This window comes from Typopeltis vanoorti, chromosome 23 (assembly GCF_054136105.1).
Source record: "Typopeltis vanoorti isolate ZY-2024b chromosome 23, IOZ_Tvanoo_1.0, whole genome shotgun sequence".
Classification (NCBI taxonomy): domain Eukaryota; kingdom Metazoa; phylum Arthropoda; class Arachnida; order Uropygi; family Thelyphonidae; genus Typopeltis; species Typopeltis vanoorti.
In genome coordinates this window covers 2813094-2836554 of record NC_143571.1, presented here as the reverse complement: position 1 = coordinate 2836554, position 23461 = coordinate 2813094, and the positions used below count along the sequence as shown (strand labels likewise).

Below are 23461 nucleotides of genomic sequence, written 5' to 3'. Positions count from 1 at the left end.
TATTCCTGACTGGATGACCGTTGAGTGTTTTTTACCACTGTGCTATAATTGCTTGTTTCATTTAGCAATTTTTCGAAGTAATTACTCCATACTTCAAGGATATCTTTTCCTCCCATTTTCATGTCACCTTTATCATCTCTTACTCCTTTTAGAGCATTCTTTCCTCCATTACTAAGCTTCTTCAACAACCTCCAGAATATTTTGCCACCTTTTTGATATTTATTTTGTATGTTCTTGTCAAAGTCCTCCCATGACTTTTGTTTAGCTAGTTTTACACAGTGTTTAGCTTTCTTACATTTGTCTCTGTATGCTCTAAGACCACAAGCTGACTTATTTGCCAGGAACTTTTGATATGCTTTCTTCTTTTTCTTTACCACCACTTTAACTTCCTGTGTCCACCATGGAGTTCTGATTTTTCTATCCTTGCAGACAACCTCACCACATGCCTCTCTGGCTGAATCAATCACTGTTTTCTTCAAAGATTGCCACCGAATCTCAAAGATTTGGTTCCTGTTCTCAAACTCTTCCATTTTTTTTTTCAATAAGCTTTGTGTATTTTAGTCTATAGTTCACATCTGAGAGCTGCACAACTTTTATTCGCTTTAAAACTTTCTTACATGTTATTCTTTTCAATATGAAATTCAATTTTATCTTGCTCAAGACTAAATAGTGATCACTTCCAATTTCAAATCCTCTGTACACTCTGGTGTCCTGCACTAGGGAGAAAACATCACTATCAACAAAAACATAGTCAATGAGACTTTTCTTATTCCTTTCCTCTTCTCTCTATGTGAATTTGTGCACATTTTTATGTTGGAACATGGTGTTAGTAATAACCAGTCCATGTCTTGAGCAGAAAACCAACAGGTATTTGCCATTATTATTAGCTTTGCTCTTTTCTCCATATTTTCCCAAAATATTTTTGTTTGTCTGACAATCATTTCCCACTCTGCTATTTAGATCCCCAATAAGGACCAACTTTTCCTTTTTCATTGTATCAGTTGCTTTCTCTAAAGCATCAAAAAATTCATCCACTTGTACCTCGGTAGAACCTTCTGTGGGACCGTAGGCACAAATAAGTCTCATTGGCCAGTTCCCCATTCTCATATTTGCCCACATCACTCTACTTGAGACTGCTTGCCATTCAAGAAGATTAGCCTCGTATTTAGTGTTGAATACTATGGCTACTCCTTCCCTTCCTTGATTGTTATTGCCTGAATATAACATTTTGTATTTATTGCTCAGAAAGATCTCACCAGTTTTTGTCTTTTTTGTTTCAGTTACCCCGATTATGTCGATCTGGTACTTATCTAATTCCTCAGCTAGCTCCATTTCTTTGCAATTCAGGCTTCTTATGTTAATAGTACTGATCTTTAACTCTGGTGATGTTGAGTTGGGGTGTGCTTTCAGATATGTATTGTTCAATATGTCTCATTTACACCATTATAATTGTGTAATATATCTCTTCCTCCTTGTCATATGCTTTTTCTATATCTCCAAAACTTAAATACAGATCTTTGTTATATTCTCATGATTTCTCAACCATTTGTCTTAAAGCAAAAATCTGTTTGAATGTGTATTTGGCTTGAACCCAGCTTTGAACTGATTAGTTTAATATTATTACAGTAGGATTAAAATGTGAATTGTATATAATAAGTTTAGTTGTAAATTAGGCATTATTTTAATTTGTTTAATGTCTTCTGTGAATGGTAATTTTTATTCATTTATTTTTTTAGTCTCGATATTACGGAGAATGAGATTTTAGCAAAACAACCTAATATCAGCTGATATTTTGTATTTTGCTTGATAAAACATGTATACTTCCAAAAAAAAAAAAAAAAAAAAAAAAAGTTATGAAGACTGTTTTGATGGTAGCAAGTTTTCAGTTTGAGTTTAATGGGTATACTATTTTTAGGAATGACAGAAGATTTAGTGTGAAGTGGAGGCTAACAAAGTGAAATATATGGTAGGGTGTTGCTACAGACTTGGTACCTCAGTTGCAGGTGAAGAAGAAATGCATCGTCAATTTAACCTTATGGGTACTAAACGAGTGATCTTTATGGGTGACTTTAATTATCCAAACATTGTTGGAAGTTTTTTCACTTGGTTAGACTATAAATTATATATTTAATTTAATCCTTTATCCAAGTGTAAGCAAACAAAATTTGCACTTTGAGTATTCTTCAGAACTGGGGCAACTCGTGGCAAAGGTGGGCTGAATTCTCATCACTTTCCTTAGTATTCCATAATGCAAAGCACATCTCCTTGCAGACATGTATAATGCTATGAATTATGGGAAGGATCACTACCCAGACCGGTTTCGACCTTTATTGAGGTCTCTTCAGTGGGAGCAAGACCCATATGCTCCAAGGTTGAAGGAATGCAGAAGTCATATTTCCATATGCCAGTTGCCAAAAGGTATCACACTTTAGTATTAAATTACTCTGGATTAGAGAAATATGTTGGAAGTTTTTTCCGCTTGGTTAGACTATAAATTATATATTCAGTTTAATCCTTTATCCAAGTGTAAGCAAACAAAGTTTGTGCCTAAAGTATATTCAGGACTGGGGCAACTCGTGGCAAAGGTGGACTGAGTTCTCATCACTTACCTTAGTATCCTATAATGCAAAACACATCTCCTTTTTGCGGACATGTATAATGCTATGTATTATGGGAAGGGTCACTACCCAGACCGGTTTCAACCTTTATTGAGGTGTCTTCAGTGGGAGTCTGACCCAGAGGCAACTGGCATGTGCAAATATGACTTCTGCATTGTTTCAACCTTGGTATCACCTCTCGGTTTGGCTCCCACCGAGGAGACCTCAATAAAGGTCAAAACCAGTCCCATAATGCATAGTATATATACATGTTCGCAAGGAGATGTGCTTTGCATTATGGGATACTAAGGAAAGAGAACTCAGTCCACCTTTGCCACGAGTTGCCCCAGTCCTGTAAATACTTTAGGCTCAAACTTTGTTTGCTTACACTTGGATAAAGGATTAAATTGAATATATAATTTGTATCCAAACATTGATTGGGTAGAAGAGAAATCTCATAAGAATGAACTGGAATTTATTGAATTGTTGTGAGACAACTTTCTCAAGCAGAATGTGAAAAAAAGAACTTGAGGTCAAAGAGCGTTGGATTTGTTCGTAGCAGCAGAAGGTGGTACTGTTAAGAATATGACTATTTTACCACCAGTTGGTGACAGTGATCATGCTGTTCTTTCTTGGGAAGTATCTAATTATATTGATGTTCCCATTAGAACAGGTTATATGCTGAATTACAAAGCTGGAAATTATGATAAGCTTAGGAGAATACTATTTTTGGTCCTATGGTATCAGTTACTGAATCGGAAAAATGTCTACAGTGCATGGGAATATTTGAAAAAGTGTTTAAATGAGGTAGTATCTGAATGTATCCCCTAGTGTTCGAAGAATGAATAGGTTGGGAGTGAAATGGATGTGCAACCTTATGAAGCAACAGATCTGCAAGAAGATGATGTGGAAAGAATATCATGAGAATAAGAGTGAGAGGAGTTATGAAATATATAAAGATCAGGCCAGCAAAGTAACGAGTATTGTGCAAAAAGCTAAATCAGATTATATGAAAAGAAATTGGCTATGCATGCTAAAGGCAATTCAAAAGAATGAATGTGAAAGAATAACTTTATTGAATGCAGATAGTACCCTAGTGTCTGAAGCTAATGAGATTATTCAATTAATGGGTGCTCACTTTGCTAAGATATATCAATCAGGTGCATCTAACATGGTGCTCAGTGTTACTACTACATTGGATGAAGGGTTAGATGTGCATGAAAATGAGGTTGAAGAGTTGTAGCATAACCTGGATAAGAATTTGTCACTAGAGACAGATGGAATATCGGCACGTTTGCTAAAGAAATGTTCAGCAGAATTGGCTAGGCCTTCAACATTTTTGTATAACTTGTCTCAACTCAGGAATAGAAGGAATGTATGATAGTTCTCTTTCCAGACAATTCATCACGGGAAAATTAATTGAACGAAAATTCTTTTTGCATATATGTGAAAAATAAATAAAATAAAATTTCCCATATAAGATATTTTTTAAAAAAATATAAGAAATATTTTATATATTTAATGTTTCGATTATATTTAGCTTTCTGAAAATTTTTATTCCGTATAAAGTTATTAATATTCTTTCTTACTACAGGATCTGTAGATGGAATATTAATTGATACAGAACTGGGATAGGATGGTTAGGGAGAAAGAGCACCATATTTAAGAATATTTAGGGATAATAGTTATATCCAACTAATATTTATAGTTAACTATTTACATAATCCTATTATATATTCTAACTATTAATAGTTAGAATAGTTATTGGGGAAAATATAATATTTAAGAATATTTATTCTTCTAACCTTTCACTATTTTTCTGTTCTGTGCATTTAGATATCCATCCAGGTGTGGTATATTTTTTTATCTGAACTATTTCAGAAGGTGACATGCTTCAGTTATTCAATACACATGTATTTTGAAAATGACTCTGCTTTTCCTGCATATGAAAGACATTTGTATACTGCTATCGTTTACAGAGCTAGTTTAAAATCATACGTTCACTTCAAAGTAATTATATTAAAGAAAATTATAATAAAATTATGTAAATCCTATCATTATGTAAATCAGCATGAGCTAAATTTCCATCTGCAGGTGCAATACTGGTCTTTAACTGTTCCTCTAATACTAGTATTTTATAACACTAAGAAATTTAAAAATTTTATATTTAGTCTTCTTTACTGGGGGGGGGGGATATATATATATATAGATGCATGCTCCCAAAGTGAAATAAGTAATTATTTCTCTTGTAAAACTTCCAAACATAAACTGTAATCAGAAATATGTTGTTAACAACCAACTAGATAGCATACCCTCTCCCACCAGTGAATTGTGGATTCAAAACTCAGTGGGCACAGATATTTGTAATTGTTTTTAGGTAAGAGGTGAATTTTGTCATCTGATGTGAGACCACAGCACTGCTTATTGGAGACCTGAAATTAGGAAACTCACCAATCAAGAAATATATTACTTTCATTGTATAAGAATAAAAATATTATGAAAATCTAATTAAAATCTAAACAAATAATACATTAAAAAAAAACTATTTTGTGAAATTTATTTTGCACTGCATTTACTTTTTATATATTGGTATCAATGCAATATCATTTCAATTTTCTAGCAAATAATGTTTTCAGCGAATTTTTTCCACAATGAATTTTCCTGCAACGAATTTTCTTCATGATGAATTGTCCGTGAACCTGATAGTTCCATTGTACAAGGGTGCAAAAACCAACATCTGACTACCGACTATCAGTATCTCTAGTTTGGTAGTGAAGATTTTAGTGAAGTTGGTAAGAACTCGCATACAGAAATGGGTAGACAAACAAGCTATACTCTACAAGGAGCAGCATGGATTTACTAAAAGAAGGTTATGTTTTAGCAATTTACCTATATTTTTTAACAATGTTACCACTGAGTTGAATAAAGGGAGTGGATACACTAGGATAATGTCGGATTTTGCTAAGCCATTTGATAGGATACCACAAAAGGCGGTTGCTTAAACTGTAGAATATGGGATTGGAAGATAAACTCTTGACTTGCATCAGTGGATGGTTGACAGACAGATATTAAAAAGTTGTACACAGTGTGTGTGAATCTGCCAGATTTAACCTGGGGCTGGTTGAGGTAGGAAAATGTAACAAAAGTGGTAAGGTGGGATCCACAGATCCATTCAAATAATGTAGTGTATTTTAGAAATCAATATCTTTTTAATCAGTATTAGTGGATTCTTCCTCACGGTCTTGTTCTGTATCAGACTCATGGTTACTGACTAATTCTAAATCAATTTCACTATCATCATCTCTGCTAAATGGCTTCTCGTCTGTCAAAGTGTCATCTATAAGTCGACGTAACCTCTGTTCTTCCTGCTCGTAACTCATCTGGTAAAAAAAAAAGATATTGCTCTCAAAATACCCTCTAAATATTTACAAAAATGTATTTGCTTAAAATATAGAAGAGACAGCAGTAACGATAATATTTTAGTAGAATTTACATGAAAACAATGTTTTGTTTTGGAAGTAAATATAGTCACACTTTTGGTAAGATGGGGTCTGGACTCCAGCACACTTTACACCTCTGAACACTAAACTTGCTTGTGTGCAACAGCCTGTCGTCTATGGCGTCGATTAGCAGGTTACAGGTGGATAAGCTATACTGAGGCATGATTCACAGCCACGTGTTGTTAAAAAGTTAGTCAATTTAAAATCTTCACGGTGACACCCCACCTTACTAACGCTGGGTTAAGGTGATCAGTGGTGTACCACAGGGTTGAGTCCTTGTGCCACTATTGTTCAATCTATGCATTAATGATATTGGGAAGGGTCTAAAGAAGAGATGTGCAATTGTTTGCTAATGATGTAAAGATAGTAAGTGTAGAGTTATGCACTTCGGGATGATGAGATTTCCAACGACATTATATTACCGGGATTTATGCTAAAAGAAACTGACGAGGCTAGGGATCGTAGCGTAATGGTGGATATGAATTTGAAGTTCAAAGGTCATATAGCAAGAGTTGCAAATATAAGAGATAATTGCCATGTTGAAGCAAACTTTGACATGTAAGGTCTTTATAAGCTGCCTTGATAAGACCACACCTGGATTATTGTGTGCAGATTTTGTCTCCTGGGTTCCACGGGGATAAAGCTGTGGAAAGGGTGCAAAGAAGAATTACAAAAATTATATCTGGATTATGGGATTTGATTATGAGGACAGATTGCAGACTGGTTAATAGGAGAAAGAGGGATAATATGATAGAGGTCTATCTATAAAATTTTGAATGGATGTTATAGAATATTGTCTGAAATTTTTTGTTTTGTTATATGGAAGGCAGGGAAAGAACATGGGGTCATGCATGGAAGTTAAATTTGTTTGCAGTCAAGAAAGGGGTAAGAGCTAAGTGTTGATCTCACAGAGCAGTGAGTGGGATAGTTGGCCTTTAGTGGTAGTGATTGCATCTAGTGTGAATGAATTTAAGGGAAGGTATGACTACTGGTTTGGGTGATTTATAGCCTCCCTCGATGAATCCTTGACTCCCTGGAGGTCTCACATAATAAGAAATAATTTATTTAAAGGCTGTCTTCTATACTACTAGTTTTGTGTTTGAACTAATTTCTCTCTTATGCCATATAAATGTATTCAAAGTAGATCCCCCACCATAACAGTTTTAATCATTCTGTTATGTTTTGAAATTTCTTTTTTTCATCTTCACTAAAATTGGTGATTAAACAACAAAATATTTGACTTATTCTGTAGGTTCACCATTGAGAATGCAATTAATGTTTTCATGTTCTTGCCTACTTCCTGTTTTTTTTCTTTTTTGTTATAACACTTATAACAAAATTGTCACAGCAATTTTAGTTAACGGGTGCTGATGACTTATACTGAATTTATTTAGGAATATAACATCACATGTTTAAGAACAGAGTTTGATTATATTGCTTTTGATATCTGTTTTAATCATTTTCATGAACACTCTTTCATAAAGTGTCTGTGAAAACGAATGTCAATGGAGATGACATGTACTCTCTTATACCTAATTTTACATCAAACCATTTTCATGTACCTCCTTCATTTCTAACAACTGACTTATGGCAGATGAGATAGAGATTTCAGCTGAAATTAACATCTATTTCTGTGGAGTCAGTCTTATCGTGGGAGGTACACTATCACACACAGAGTTCATCCAACAGTGCCTAAACTGATTCTACGTGTCTACATTCACAACACACTCAGGAAATGCATTCCACTCTCCATGTGAAAACCTGTTTCCTCACTCCTCTGCTCATGCCTCCTTATTCAGTTTCTGTGGATGGCCTCTTGTTCTACTCCCCAGTTCTGTGAAAAATCTCTTATAATTTAAGTATACACTATATACTGTTCTGTATAATTTCCCATTTACATCATATAATCACATTGTTCTGAACATTGTTTTTCTTGGCATATGTCTTTTCAAGGTCTGCAATGTTAAATGCAGTCCATGTTATATTCCCATGATTTCTTGACTTTTTTCACAGGTGTGATCCTTAACCCTACTTATTCTTTCAAAGTTTGTCTTCCACAATTTTTTTTGGTCTCTTCTCAAGTATGCTTGCATAAATCTTACCTCAATAGGAAACTGTCGTTTTATTTCCCTTTTTATAAATGAGTACTATGGGAGTTCCACTCCTATCAAGCCTGGCCAGAAGGTCATTGGAATTTGACCTTCTGACCAGGCTTTCTGAATTATGCAGTACTGCTGAATATTATGTATTACGTATTCTAGGTGCTTTATTTCCACACTGGATCTGATTGCTGTTTCCATCTGTTACTGCTTGTTTCAGTTAAGTCTTTCAAAATAATTAATCCAGTCATTCAGAGCATCGTCAATTATTATGTCTGCTTTATATTCTCTGATTTCATTTCCAGTACTCCTTATTCTCCCGTTTCTAAGGTTTTTTTTTTCTATAGCCTCCAGAACATTTTGCAGATTACCTGATATTCATCTTCTATATTATTTTCCATCTTCCCTGTAACTGTTTTCTGAACTACATTTATGCATGTGGCTTTGTCACATTTGTCTATTCTCTGAGTGTTCCTGTATAGTTACCTTCCAAGAACTTTTATATGATTTTCTTTCCATAGCCTCCCTCTTCATTTATCTATGAGCCGGGTCATAGCTGCCGGCTGCCATCCACTCTGCATAGAATCTAAACCTCATCTCATTCACTACTCCACTCTCGTGCAAACCAAGATCGAGTAGAAGTCAATGCTCTCACTCCCATATTTCCTCTACTGGTTGCTTCTATCTCTATGCATATGATTGGTGTGGTATTAACAAAAGATCACTTGACTCAATGACAAAGGTAAGCCAATGATCGTTGCTGATTCTCTTCAACCGAATTCCAAAATATCTAAAACTGCCATAATATTCACTATCTATTTCTTAAAGTTTTAAATGTTTTTCGTGTGTGAGGTCTATGCAAAACGTAATTTCTTTTTTCATAAAGTAAAATGAGGGGTGCGAGATATATACAAGGGGAGTTATATTCCAGTAAATACGGTAATAAGACAAGTAATCAAATGGGATAAATAATCTGAAATGACTACATGATTAGCAGATGGAAGTTTTTTCACTTGGCCATGCTACCAATTATATCTTTGGTTTAATCCTTTATCCAAGTGTAAGCAAACAAAATTTGCGCCTGAAGTATTTTCAGGACTGGGACAACTTGTGGCAAAGGTGGTATAACTTCTCAACACTCTCCTTAGTATTCCATAATGCATAGCACATCTCCTTGCAAACATGTAATAATGCTTGCCTTAGTATAAGTAATAAAACTTGCCTTAGTATCCCATAATGCTATGCATTATGGGATACTAAGGCAAGTGATGGGAAGTTATACCACTTTTGCCACAAGTTGCCCCAGTCCTGAAAATACTTAAGGCGCAAACTTTGTTTGCTTACACTTGGATAAAGGATTAAACCAAATATATAATTGATAGATAATTAGCAATGCTTTTAACAATGCATTATATAAGCTGTCTGACTGTTTTGGCAAAAAGTATCTATTGTAGTTGATCTGAAATTACTGTTGCATCATCAGCTTCCCACAGTATTAAATCTCCAAGGGTTTTTCTGTTATTCTGAGTACAGTGCTGGTCCTGAGGATGAAATTTGTTCCTCTCTGGAGGCTATAATTTTGAAAATTCCAAATTTTCTGGACAGGATCGTGATGTAAAGTGGCACATCACGATGTTTGGGGGACTTATTGTAGTCTGAACAGGTGAGGGACCCATCTGCTATCTTTGTAACTAAAGTATTCAAGGAAAAAGAAGAGGCTTCATTCTTGTAGAAAGTTAGAAAGAGCTTGTGGGTCAGAAGGAAGAAAGAAAGACCATTATAGGTTTGATTTAGTCATTGACTAGAGAAACTCTTATTAAGGATGTTTTTTTTCCAGCTTTACAAATTAGTTGATCTTTGGTGTAGGCATGAAGGTAAGCTTTTTTTCCTCCTTAAAGAAACTCCTGTTTTTAAACCTGCAGTTTTTAAATCAATGAATTGAAATATATATGTACTAATAAATACTAGCTCGTGTTAATAATGCGATTCTTTTCTAGCACGTTGTGGAAGTGCACTAAGCGTTGTCATCTGATCACTAGAGACTGGCTGCCTACTCCCTTTGCCTACTCCCTACATCCTCAGGACCAGCACTGCCTACTCCCTTTGGGAAACAAAAAAAAATGTCAGAGGATTTTTTTTTTAAATTGAACAATGTTATTATTAGTGCCATAAAGGTGGAACAAAAGATAGCAGTTATGTAGCCAGTTCTGATTGATCAATCATAGAATAAAATGAAATTATTAGAGGGCTAGTAATTTGGGATTGCCAGCTATTTCATTTATTACTTAGAAGGAAGTTTTATTTATGGCTCTCTTCAGAAAATTAGACAGCATTTTGAATTGATTTGTAAAAATTGTTTTAAAATTTACTTATGGTAACTGTCGAAAATTCTCTTATTTAGTTAAACATCAATCTTTGTATTTTTTTCTTCAGCTTTAATATCTGTATATTGTTTCTATTGTAGCTACCTGAATGCCTGTGTATACACATTCAGAGAACAGTTTGGCTTAGCAATGGGATGCCAATGAAATGTTTTGATCACATAGACTTCCCAGAATTTTTGGCCATGGATGATTATATATATCATTCTACTAGTAATAGCAAGAGAAATGGAAATAATGGCATTTATCCATGGACACGGCTAATCGGAGGTAGTCACGTTGACAATGAGAGGTACAGTTTAAGCAGTTTTAATGTGGTGTACAACTTTTTATTTGTTATTATTTATTTTTATTGTAAGCTATTCTGCATTAATATGGTTTCCTTTAATTTCTGTGTATTTTGAAATTGTTTGCAAAGTAATAAGTAGTAACATTTGACATATGATATAGCAAGCTCAGACACCAAAGAAGTAGTTTGTTATAAGTTCAGAAATGGTTAGGAATATGATACTTTATGGGGGACAGCACTTTGGGGGAGGAGGCTTATATTAGTAATTTACTCACTTTCTCTAATAAAGTGATAACATAGTTGGATAAGGAAAATGACTGCACCCTAATATCTTCATGGATTTCATATCTTCATTTGATGGGATACTGCATGGGACCCATTACATAAGTTGGAGCAAATGTGGTTGGAATGTGAATCTAGTCACATGGATATGAAGGAAGCTGACAGACAGGCATTATAGAGTAGTATGTGGTTGAATTGAATCAACCTTTTTTTTGATGAATAGGGGTATCCCACAAGTCTTGTATCGAGACTGCTTCTGTTTGTACATCAAAAGTATAAGGATTTGTGACAAAATATCATGTTTACTGATGATGTAGATATCATACAGGATGATCTAAATAGACTGACACACTGTGCACATGATAATAGCTGTCAATTTAGTGTGTTAAGTCAAGGTATGCACATGTGGATTAAAAACCTACAGGTTGTGTATTGTGTATTGATGAGGCTAGGAATTTAGAGGTAATGATGGACAGAGAGATGAAGTTTGGAGGATATATTGTGGAAGTGGCCAAAATATCTCAATATCATTTTGATGTAAAGAAATACACTGAACAGGCAGGGATGAGGAAGTTATTATCCTTCTTTATAATGCTTTGATATGACCACATCTGGACAAATGTGCTCATATCAAAGCATAGATGCACAGACCTTGGTCACTTAGGTTTCTAAAGTATATGGAAGTGGTGGAGCAGCTTCAGGTAAGTGACCAAAATAATGTCTAGTTTGTTGAATACATTTTAACATCAAACATTCAACCTATGATAGTAGACTGAACGTTTGTGGTTTAAAAAGTTAACTAATATTAAGCTGAAAAAGAGGGCATATGATAGAAACTTAAGTTAGTAAATGAGCTAAGGAAATAAACTGGTGTCCAAAAGCTAAGAAAACTACATTTTTACCTTTATATGAAAAAATTTTAATGACTGCAGCCAAATATGGGCATAAACTTATTGCCAGCTTACTAATAAATTATATTACACAAAAAATGTTATAAATTTCATACAAATTGAATTGCAATACTTTTTGGCAAAAGTTACAAATTTCCTGAGGACATAGTTAAGGAATTAATGTACAGTGCTTACAGAAAACTGTGCAGAGAGACATTTCAGTATGGAATGTGTGTACTGAACTGTGATGCAGCTCTCACAACATACAACGATTCAGAAGTTCTTAAGGCAAACTGGTCCACTCCTTGAGAGCAAGGATAAGGCCTTGTTTGTTTTCTGGGGGGAAATTTCGAGCAGCAATGCATCTCCCTATTGCTTCCTCCTAATGTGTTTTATGTGGTTGAGATCTAGAGAGTGTGCCTGCCATTAATTCAATTAATATCCTCAATCTTCAGAAGTATCTCTACTGCTCTTGTATGATATGGTATGGCATTGTCATCCATATGAAGGAATTCTTTGTCTACAGCATCATTCACAAGTCAGTCCCTTTTTACAGCACTTGTCGCCTCAGTGCATCCATTAAGCATAATGCATTCTCGCACCATGACACCAGCATCGCCATATCTATCCCTTTCAAGAACATTCTTGCAATGGTAAGCATTACCACTTTCACATCAGATCAAGCGTCATCAGAAAAAGACTAAAATGACTCTCATCTCATCTGAAAAGGGTACAATGGCCCATTGGTGTTTTGTCAAATTTTTATGGATACAACACTGCTGAAAATGTGTCCTACAATGAGCTGTGGACACTACAGTCCTTCAGGCATATTGGCCTACTTATCACAGACAGCCACAGTTTGTCAAGATATTCACGTATCTGTACTTGAATGGAGTCAACTTGCAAGCTGACCTGCCATGGTGCATCAATTATGTTTTGCTATCATCATCATCATCATACGTATCAAGGATTTAGGCCTAACATGGCCTGTTCCGGCCTTAGAAGTCATCGTTGAATCGTTTAAGAGGACGTCCTGGTTTTCTTTTTCCTAATGGCTTGTACTTTAAGGCTTGTTTTGGTAATCTTTCTGTTTTCATTCTTTGAACGTGTTCCATCCATTTATGTTTTTAAATTTTTTCTATTACTGGTTCTTGGTTTAATTCTTTCATAATTTCTTCGTTTCTTTTGTGATCAAATAGAGTATACTTTGCAGTTTTTCTCATGAACTTCATTTCTGCTGTGATTAATCTTTCTTTGTCTTTTTGTTTTATTGTCCAGATTTCGCTTCCATACATCAAGACTAGTAGGGCTAATGTATTGTATACTTTTAGTCTGGTTTGTTTTTGAACTAGGTTTGGTTTAAATATAGAGTGAATCACACCTGTCATTTTTAAATATTTTGCAATTTTTACGTTTATATCTTTTTCATTTTCATATGTGATCATACATCCTAGGTAGTTAAATGAATTCACCTGTTCTAAAATCTTGTTATCTATTTTAGTTCTTGTCCTTTAAAGGCCATAGTTTTTGATTTTTCCGTTGATATTATCATACCATAATCTTTGGATATCTCATTTAGATTTAAAATAGCTTTCTGCAAGTTATCTTCAGAATTTGTAATTATTATTTGGTCATCTGCAAAGAGGAGAGTGTTTAAGTTAACTGTAGGTGAAAGTTTAATTCCTTGGTGTAAATTTTTACTCCATTTTATTATTATTTCATTTAAGTAGATATTAAAAAGAGTTGCTGAGAGGGGACTCTTGTATATGATAGCTTGTGATTTAATTTTATTTGTATTTGATTATTTTCATATATACTTGTGATAGCTTTTAGGATATTATTTGGTATTTGTCTTTCTTTTAATATGTTAAATAATGTTTCTTTTAACTTTGTCAAATGCTTTTTCAAAGTCAGTAAATGCAATATGTGTTTCCAAATTGTATTCTCTTCTTTTCTCTACTATTAATTTTAGGCAAAAGGCTGGGTCTATACATGATCGTCCTTTTCTAAATCCATTCTGTACCTCTAGAATAAAGTTTTCGGAATATTTCATTAGTTTGTTATTTAAGATTCTGCTATATATTTTGTAACAGGAATTTAGTATACTGATACCTCTATAGTTTTTAGGGTCATCTCTATTACCTTTCTTAAAGATACGAATCACAATTGCTTTTTTCCATTCTATTGGGAGGATACCAGTTGAGTAAATTTTATTTAAAAATAGTAAGAGTCTTTTTTTGAATCTTGTTCCTGCGTATGTTTTGCTGTTATAACCAAAAACCTGTCTTCTTGCTCCATGGTAGAGCGAGGGCTACCTCTTAGCAAACATCTGGAACACATTCCATTGGTTTGAAATGGTGCCCAGAACCTGGATACAACACTATGTGAGATTCCCAACTTTCTGCCAATATCAGTAATTCTATACCCTTTTTCAAGCTTTCCAATAATTCTTCCCCATGTGAAATCATCTAGATGTTGTTGAGACATTACTAGGCATCCACATTTGCAACTTTATTCCTTCACGAAAAGAGCTTCCTTCAAACACAATTAGTGCATCCTTTTGCCTTTTATCCTGTTGAGTGCGACCATGTGACACCTTTGTGCACGGTTTGAATATATTACCACTTTCTACTTGGAATTGTCAGTTATACAAATTGCCACAAGCTGAGTCATCTGAATTTGCAGTGGCAATCTTCAGAAATAGTGTTGGTCATTAGTCTTTGGACACCAGTGTATTTCAAATCATGACTTACTGGTCAGGAGAGAACAAGGCATCACTCCTGGAAGTGGGTGTGGGTTGTATGGGTTTATAGACTAAATTTTTTTATTGGAGAGTGGTAAATGAGTGGAATAACTAAAAGCATTTGTGACTGCTTTTATCAGTTAATGAGTTTAAGAAGTATGATCGATATTGAGTGAATAATAGTTGCTGTGAGCCATCCATGATGAGTCATTTGATTCCATGTAGATGCCTGTGTAATAATAAATTTCTTTAGTATAGCATCAGTGCCATGGGCTTTGGCCAGAGCAGTTTAACAGCTTGATAAATTTCATAGTTTTGGTGAATTATTTTGCTATAAAGTGAAAAAAAGTGCACTGCAGTAATGTTTTCAAAGAGTCAACTTTAATTATTTTATATTAATTTTCCTTTTCATCTTCCAGTCCTTATTACTTAAAAGAAATTAGCAAGAATATGTCAATTGTACTACCTCTTTGAAGTGGTAAAGTTAATTTTTAACTCTAATTTTTGAACTTGACCATACTGTCTATTTTGTGGAAAGCTTAAATTTTTCTCCATCTCTCTAAGTTTGACTAACTTCGACATGTCTACAGAAGAAAAAAAAAAGTTTCTGCATTCACAAAATGGATTTGAATTGTGTATGTTACTACATTTGCAATATTTAATACATTCAGTAATAGATATAAATTTAGCAAAGATTATTTTGTTGTCACTGACTGAATATATGCCTTTCACTTAAAATGAAAAATTTAATAAAATAAACTTATCTTGGTTTGAAGTCTTAATTTAAATTCAGAACTTTTCTGTTCCTAACTCAAAAGATATGAATTCATTATTATTGATGACCATCTTTTTGAGCTTAAATAAACTATCCAACGAATAACAATATGGTTATCTTTAATTAGTAGTTAAATGGCATGGACAGAGGGAATGGAACAGCAGTAATATGTCCATTCACTCTGTAGACAGCTGATGTGGCTGTAGGATTTTGCAAGTACTATGCACAAATTTTAGCCTAGTTTCAAAGGTATGACAAGCTGTCTGTTGAAATAAAAAATCAAGTTCAGCATAATAAGTAACACACAGTTTGTAGCATATTTTAAAATATGTAATTATTATGCATTTAATAATATAAAAATCTTTTCATTAACAAAACCTAATACTGAGTCTGATGTAACAGCTAACACACTAAACAATTATCCTTAGCAATTAGTTGTTAAATCTTACTGATTTTCCTCTTTGGTAGAATTAAGATAGAATATATGTATAGTATTTGCTGATAAGTAGAAATGTCCTTTTGCTTATAAGAAGTCAAGTTGCTTGGCTAAGTAACAGGCCTGATGTCCAGTTACTATCCTACAAACATATAACAGATATATATTAAAGTTTAGTGCTTTTAAATTTGACATCTAACAAAAAAGATTGGGAGAGAGAGAGAGAGAGAGAGATGTAAAGAGGAGAAAGCTTGTGTTGTCTATGTAGAGGTAAGAATGTGAAAAGAGAATTATGATTTGTGAGAATGAAGACAAAATCAAGTTACTGGCATAGAAGTTAACAAGTTTTATTTAATTCTGCTGAAGAATGGGGTGAAGATTTAAAAGTTAAACCAGAAGATGTTCAATAGGTTTTTGCTTGCTTGCATTATACAAGGTTTGTGAAACATTAATGATCAAAATATACTGTGATCTGTAAGATTTCATTTCATGTGTAGTCAGTTGGAATTCACTGTAATGCAGAAGAAAAAGGTAAAAACAGTGAAGCCTTGTAGCACTCCATAAGTAAAGCTTTAGTATAGTAGAAAAAAAAGGATGCTAGAGATATTTCAATGAAATTTCTAACATTCTCTTTCTTTATACATTGCACCAAAAATAAGAGTGATATAATAGAAATTGGAACGGTTTTTAATTATATCACTCATTGCATTCGTCTCATTGCTGTCTTCTCATCATCCATTCTTTTCTTTCTTATTTAGGACTTGAATATGAGAGTTACTTCTTTTTATTATTTTTTGTTTTCTTATGCCTTATAGATAAGTTGTGCTTAATGCTATGATGAAATCCATTATCCAGAAGATAAGAAATGGGAGAAAAAGCATCTGTATTTTAAAGTAAGCTTTACTTATTTAATACTTACCTCTTTGTGAGAGGTTTGGATAATGATGTCTTCTTTAATAACATCAAAAATGCTTTATCAGCTATCGAAAATTTGAAACATTCCATGTATACAGTCAGGTTTTTTTTTTTTCCTCTGAATTTGTTTCTTACTTTTCAGTAGACAGATTCCAAATATCTTCTGTGAAATTATACACTGTGGGAGGCAGAATTAACAATTTTCGCAACAACGGGTAAATAAAATACAAACTACATGGTAAAATTATATCCTACGAACATATAACAGATATGTATATAAAAGTTCAGTGTTGTCTGTTTCATACCTCATATCATGCATTTTTGCTATTAACTTTCAAGTTGATCTTGTTTGTGTAATGTGATAATCATGGTAATGTGATAATATTGCTTACCATAACACCATTTCAACTAAGCTCCTATGCCATTCTTATAACTAAAATAACTTCCTTGAGAAAATAAAGATATTCAAGATATCTGGAGTAATTACTTTGAAAGGTTGCTAAATGAAATTAGCAGTGACAGTGTCCTGGTAGGAAATGCTCAACAGGAATATATAGCAATGTTTGAAGTGGGGTGTTGGGAATCATCAAACACCTGAAATGTGTAAAAGCAGCTGAAGTAAATGATATTTGACTGGAAACGCTAAAATACTACAAAAATTTTACGGTGGCTACACTGCATAATTCAGAATGCCTGGTCAGAGGGTCGAATTCCAAATTACTGGAGTAGAGTGTTACAGTACCCATCTATTAAAAAAAAAAAAAAAGAGTAAATAAAACAATGTGAGAATTAGAGGAATTTTCCTAGTGAATGTTCCTGGTAAGATTTATGCAAGTATAATTGAGAAAAGGCTAAGAAAAATTGTGGAAGGGAAGCTTGCATAGAAACGAGCTGGGTTCTGGCAAATAGAGTTTGTCAGGATGAGATTTTCACTTTACAACAAATGGTGGAGAAATCATGGGAATATAACATGTATCTGTATTTAAGTTTTGTACATCTGGAAAAGGCACATGACAAAGTGCCAAGAGAAATGCTGTTCTAAACAACAGTTATATAGTATAAATGGGATATTATATTGAACAATACCTAGTCTCAATTTAAGTTCTAAGTCAGCAGCTACAGTTTAGGAAAATACAGGAAGATGGTCTGATATAAAATCAGATGTAAGACAATGATGCATGTTATCTCCACTCTCATCCATTGTTTATATAGGTCACATTATGAAAGAAATAGCATTAAACCTGTTATTAGAATCAGAGATATCACCCTTAACTCTTTGCTTTATGCAGATGATGTACTCCTAAGCACATCCAAGTTTGCAGGCCGTTTTACCCCATCCAACTTTTTGGAGACTCAGTGAGCAGTTCAATCTCAACTGGTACCAATCAGAGATAGCTGGCCCAAGGCTATCACTAATTAAGCGGCACGCAGTGAAGAGCAACGGCTCAACAAGTGCCGTCATCTTGTGCTCCCTAACACAATATATTTAATGTCTGAAATAATGTGGGTTCTATGGTCGATTTTCTTGAGTTTACAGGAGAAAAAAACTTGCTTGCCCATGACAGAGATCGACTAACTCGGCAATCGGTCGAAAAAAAGGCTTAGAGAAATTTCCTCTAATTGCTGACTAGATTCGAAAGCAAGTCTTTCTTTCTGCGGTCAAGCACTGTGGTGTGCAAACGCCACATCCACTGAGCTACACAGGTTGAATAACTGCTGTAATAAATTTGGTTATCAAATCAGCAGTAAAAAGACAAAGACAATGAAAATAGGGAAAAACATTGAAAACAACCTGCATCCAGAATAGTAAAACTATAGAACAAGAAAAACATTTCGGCTATTTAAGCATAATTTTTAATGAAGATGGCAAATTAAATATGGAAATTGACAACATAATTAATAAAGCTGGTATGGTAGGAATTATCTGAATAAATTTTATATGGAATAAGAGAGAAATTTGTGAAAACACTAATCTAGCTCTATAAAACATTGTTCAAACCAATTTTAGCTTTTGGATCTGAGAGTTGGTTAGGAATTCTCAATCAGTGACGAGAGACTTATAGATGTGAGAGTTCTGAAAAAAATTAGAGGAATAAACAGTCTGCATCATATTAAAAATGCTAGGATATTAGGAAAGAACTTGACATTTGGCAGTCAGGAATATGTTAACAGAGATAATCTCAGGTGGTATGGTCACTTAAAGGGAATGGGAGAGGGGGGGGGGAGGTCAGCAAAACAAGTGTTCTCTGCAAGGATGTCAGAAAAAAAGACCAAAATCTAGGTGGGTTGATACAGTAAGAAGTTCCTTAAAAGACAGCAATATAAGTTGATATCAGTCTTGACAGATAACAGATTAATTTGGAGGAAAATTGTTGATAGAAAGTTAGTAATGATGCACTTTTTCATGTAGTACTGTCATAATATCCTGTACTCTCCCCTCTAAGTACATATTAGAAATTTAATGATAAGATCTTCATGTAACTGTTTTTTGCATTGCCAAGGTTATTTAATGAATCCCACTCCACATCATATGTGTTTTAACCATGCTACCGGCCAAGACGTCAAGGTTATCATGGATGCAAAGTGCATATTAAAATTGTAATACCATTGATATTACATTGAAATATATGATGGATACGAAGCATATGAGGTGCATATTTGATTCATAATGGCCGGTAAGGTGGTTAATCCAATGCTGATTTCAACTAACACTGCAGCTTGCTGGTAAGCCAGAAATGTCTGCACGTTGAATGCTGTGTGAGCAGGTTCATTGGCTGCCTGCCAATGTTTCAATGTTTCATTATCTCTAAATTGTAATTGCTGGTAAAATTGCTTCCTCCTGGACTGAATTCGTTTTGGATTATCCTTTGTAATTGAAAAATGCAGTCAGCATGATTTTAATATATGATTTCTGGAAAAAAACTAGAATAAGTCTTGGTGACTGATATTCTGTACTTTGTCTTTTGGTCTCAAGATCATATTGGAACTACTGACTCTTGTCTGCAGTAAACTCTGTCCAGGAAAGCAAGTTCACTATCGAAACCTTTGCAAGCATTATGTCACCTGATTTTTTCCCTCATCATGCAAACAGTGTGGAACAAGCTTGAAGGATTTTCCCCCTCCCCCAAGTCTGTGGTAATTATGGATCTTATTGATTCCTTATTTATGTTTAACTCACTCACTAGCATTCTCATTATTAACTGGCTGTCTCTTACTAGTGAAATGTACACTTTGTCACCAGCTTGGAGTTGTAGGTCATTTTTCCTTTCAAGGATCATCAGCCTCTCTACTTTCTTTAAAACACTTAAATCACTAAATGTTTGTGCTTGGAACAGAACCTATCTCCATAAGCTGCCCCATAACATTTCAGTGTTTTAGTAGCACTTTCTCCAACGTTACACAAACTTGATATTGGTTTTTTGGTTTGTGAGAATGACATTAGATATGAATAAAAAAAAAAAAAAGAACGTTCACACACACACACACACACACACACACACACACACACGAGCATCTTAAAAATGCCAACTGCTTTGGATAATTGGGACTCGAAATCACACTTTTGTGTTCCTCTACCCTCTCCCAGAATGATGATACACATATTATTTAAGTTCACTCTTTTACTTTTTTTCGACACTGTGTTTTATATATATATATATCCCCTCCCCTCAAATCCTTATCTTGTTCAGCCAAAATATGTAATATGACATTTGCAAGTTATTTCATGTATGTCTGGATTTTTATACTAAAGATGTGGAAGCTTCGAGAGTGAAAAAGACTTACTTGATATCAGTACCTCTCCAACATTTGGCAAAATAACTGCTTTCCCAGGTCTTGTAGCATTTGTTATTCAATGCTGCAAAATGTCCATATCCAAAGCAGTCATTCTCATATTGTTATGGTGTAGGAAACTGCTATGACATAGTATCTTGTGTGTGTATGTGTAGGGTGAGTGGTAGGACTTTGACCTAAGTTCTGCCTTTGCTACTGAGTGGATAGTGTACCCACCAGTGGCATTGCATGCCCATTTAGGTTAGGTGTGCTGTCATGTGGCTTATGACAGCATGCAAAATTCACATCAATTTGACTGTCTGGTTGCATTTTTATTAATGAATGAAAGTTTTAAGAGTGCATAGTGAAATCAGCGCTCATCTTAATCAGCCCAGTGCAATTAATTGTAGGATAACTTTGAATACTTTAATTTATCAAGTAATATAATTTTAAATATGGAAAGCATAAAGGTCAAATGAACAATAGCTATGCTTCATGTGCACTGATTATGTGAGAAGCACAAAGGGTTTATGCTTTCTAGTCAGATTAGATTGTCATTGGCAAATATACTTTGAGACATGGATAATTTGAATTTTGATAAGATTTTTAAATACAGCTGTATATTATGCACAGAAATTGGAAAAAAGTAATCACTTGGGAAATTATTTTTTTTCTGGATTCGGGGGTGAATGCTAGTCTTGAAATTCACGCTTGCTCTTGTTATCATTTGGGGAATGAGAGGTGTGATTGAAGTCTGATTAGCGGAATAACGAATTACTGACCATTTAAAACTATGTACAGGTAACCCTCGTGCAACGTGGATGTTAGGTTCTTCAGAAATGCCGTTTTGTATAAATAGCGTTATGCGAGATCACATAGAAAAAGTATGGTTATGTTCCGAAATCTTTTTTTTTTTTTTAATTATATAAACAATGACATATCCAACAAAAAAATATTTTTATTTAATTCAGATAATTCCTGTAAGTTAAGAAAACATCTAAACTATGAAACAAATACATAGTATAAAAATGACAAATTGTACTTAAACTTCATTGCACATAATGCATAAATGTTTCAGGCAAAATAAAATAGTGTATATTTTAATCTTTCATAGCACATGAATTTGAGGATTGATTAATGAACACTGGTTTTGTCATGTAATCACCTGATGCGTTACTACAAATCAGTAGAGTAATTCTATCTTTGGAAACTTTGAATCCAGGAGCTGATCTTTCATTCTTTGAAATATAGATGCGTTTTTGCATTTTTTTCCAATACAACCCAGATTCATATGCATTGAACACCTGGTCTGCACTATAAATGTTTATAAACTTTGAGAGTGTTTTGTTTAATAAGATTTCCATCCATGGGAATTTTCTTTTGAGGTGCAATCTTCTATCGAAATCATTAGAGATTTCTCCATTTTTTCATTAGAATATCGCGTACATGAGAAACGCGCTTTGCACTTATAATTGACCCAGCAATAAACACTTTCTCGGATTTTGTTCATTTTGTTTGATTGTTCGAATTGTTGATTCGAACAATCAAAATTGTGGCCATTACTATAAAAAATAATTTTTTACACAAAAAATTGTATGTCACTCATCAGAAAATAAAGTGCCCAGCTTGAGATGAATACACTTATGATTTTTAATGCACTTTCCTGGCAGAAACGAGGACAATTTTCAACAATAAACGTTTTATACGGTAAACAATTGAGGTACATGCGTGCTAAAGGATATTTCCCTAATATAAATTCGCTACTTATAATTACTTGCGAGATACAGGCAGACACAAATTTAACGAAGATAAAATTTGATTTTTAAGTCATACGGTGAAAAATATATGAAAAGATAAAGGGTTACTACAATTTGTAGACAGTATTTTTATCGGAACCGTGTTGTATAAGTACCACGTTCAACAAGGGTTACTACAATTTTAGACCACATTATATCGAAACTACGTTGTATAAGTATCGCGTTATACGAGGGTTACCTGTATTTAGAAATTTATGTACATTTAATCATTTTGCTTTTCTATCTTTTTCAATTTAGCTACTTGAATACAAATTCTACCCTACGGTTCTTCTTTATGAATGGGTCAATAACATCGTCAGAAAAAGTTGGTTGTAACTTAATTTTCCCAAGCAACACGCACACTTGTAAAGGCTGGCTAGAGCTACTTTGACTGCGTATGGCCCATGTTTAAGCAACAGGGTGAGATGACTAGAAGGAGCGGAAATGGCTATGTGTGCGCATGAAATCAGAGTGCTGAAGCGAGGACCTGGATGCTCCCACAACCAAGCAAGCCAAGGTAGCTTGACTAGTGTCGGCCTTTGATACGTAACGCAAAGTTCAATTGTTGCCGCGAAAGCTTAAAATGTCTTCTGTCTACAAAAATAAAAGCCTAAATGGAATGCTTATAAATGCATGCATTTATTATCAAAAAAAGAATGCATTTATTAATATTACTTCTTTCTCAATTAATGGGCTTGCACAGCAAGCATGGAGAATTCTCCACTGTCTGGATTGAACCAAAGAAAGGCTGAAATAACTCATTTTACTTATTTATAGACAAGTTCCAACCTCCTTTGACTATAATCACAATCTGCGAAAGCTCTGGCAGAAAACAAGACATTCAGTATATCTTCAACGCTGTTTCCCATTGTAAATATTGGCAAAAAAAAGTTATAAATTATTGATAGAAAATTATATATTAAAAACTTGTCTATGTCAGTGTCCTAAATAAACACATCACTTCATGTGCAAAACAGATGAGACTCA

At 34.1% G+C, this 23461-nt stretch overlaps 1 protein-coding gene across 8 annotated transcripts in view; it reads left to right on the top strand.

Moving 5' to 3' along the window:
- Usp30 (ubiquitin specific protease 30) overlaps positions 1-23461 on the top strand; it is a 252115-nt gene that overhangs the window by 180534 nt on the left and 48120 nt on the right. For 5 of the 8 annotated variants that reach the window (XM_090413154.1, XM_090413150.1, XM_090413152.1 and 2 more), the window contains one exon: positions 10661-10869. In XM_090413154.1, the coding sequence (XP_090269280.1) occupies positions 10661-10869 (209 nt within the window). Of the gene's footprint in view, positions 1-10660; positions 10870-16807; positions 16886-19881; positions 19998-23461 lie in introns of those variants that run through there. The other 3 variants (XR_016550341.1, XR_016550340.1, XM_090413155.1) reach the window with 3 other exon arrangements.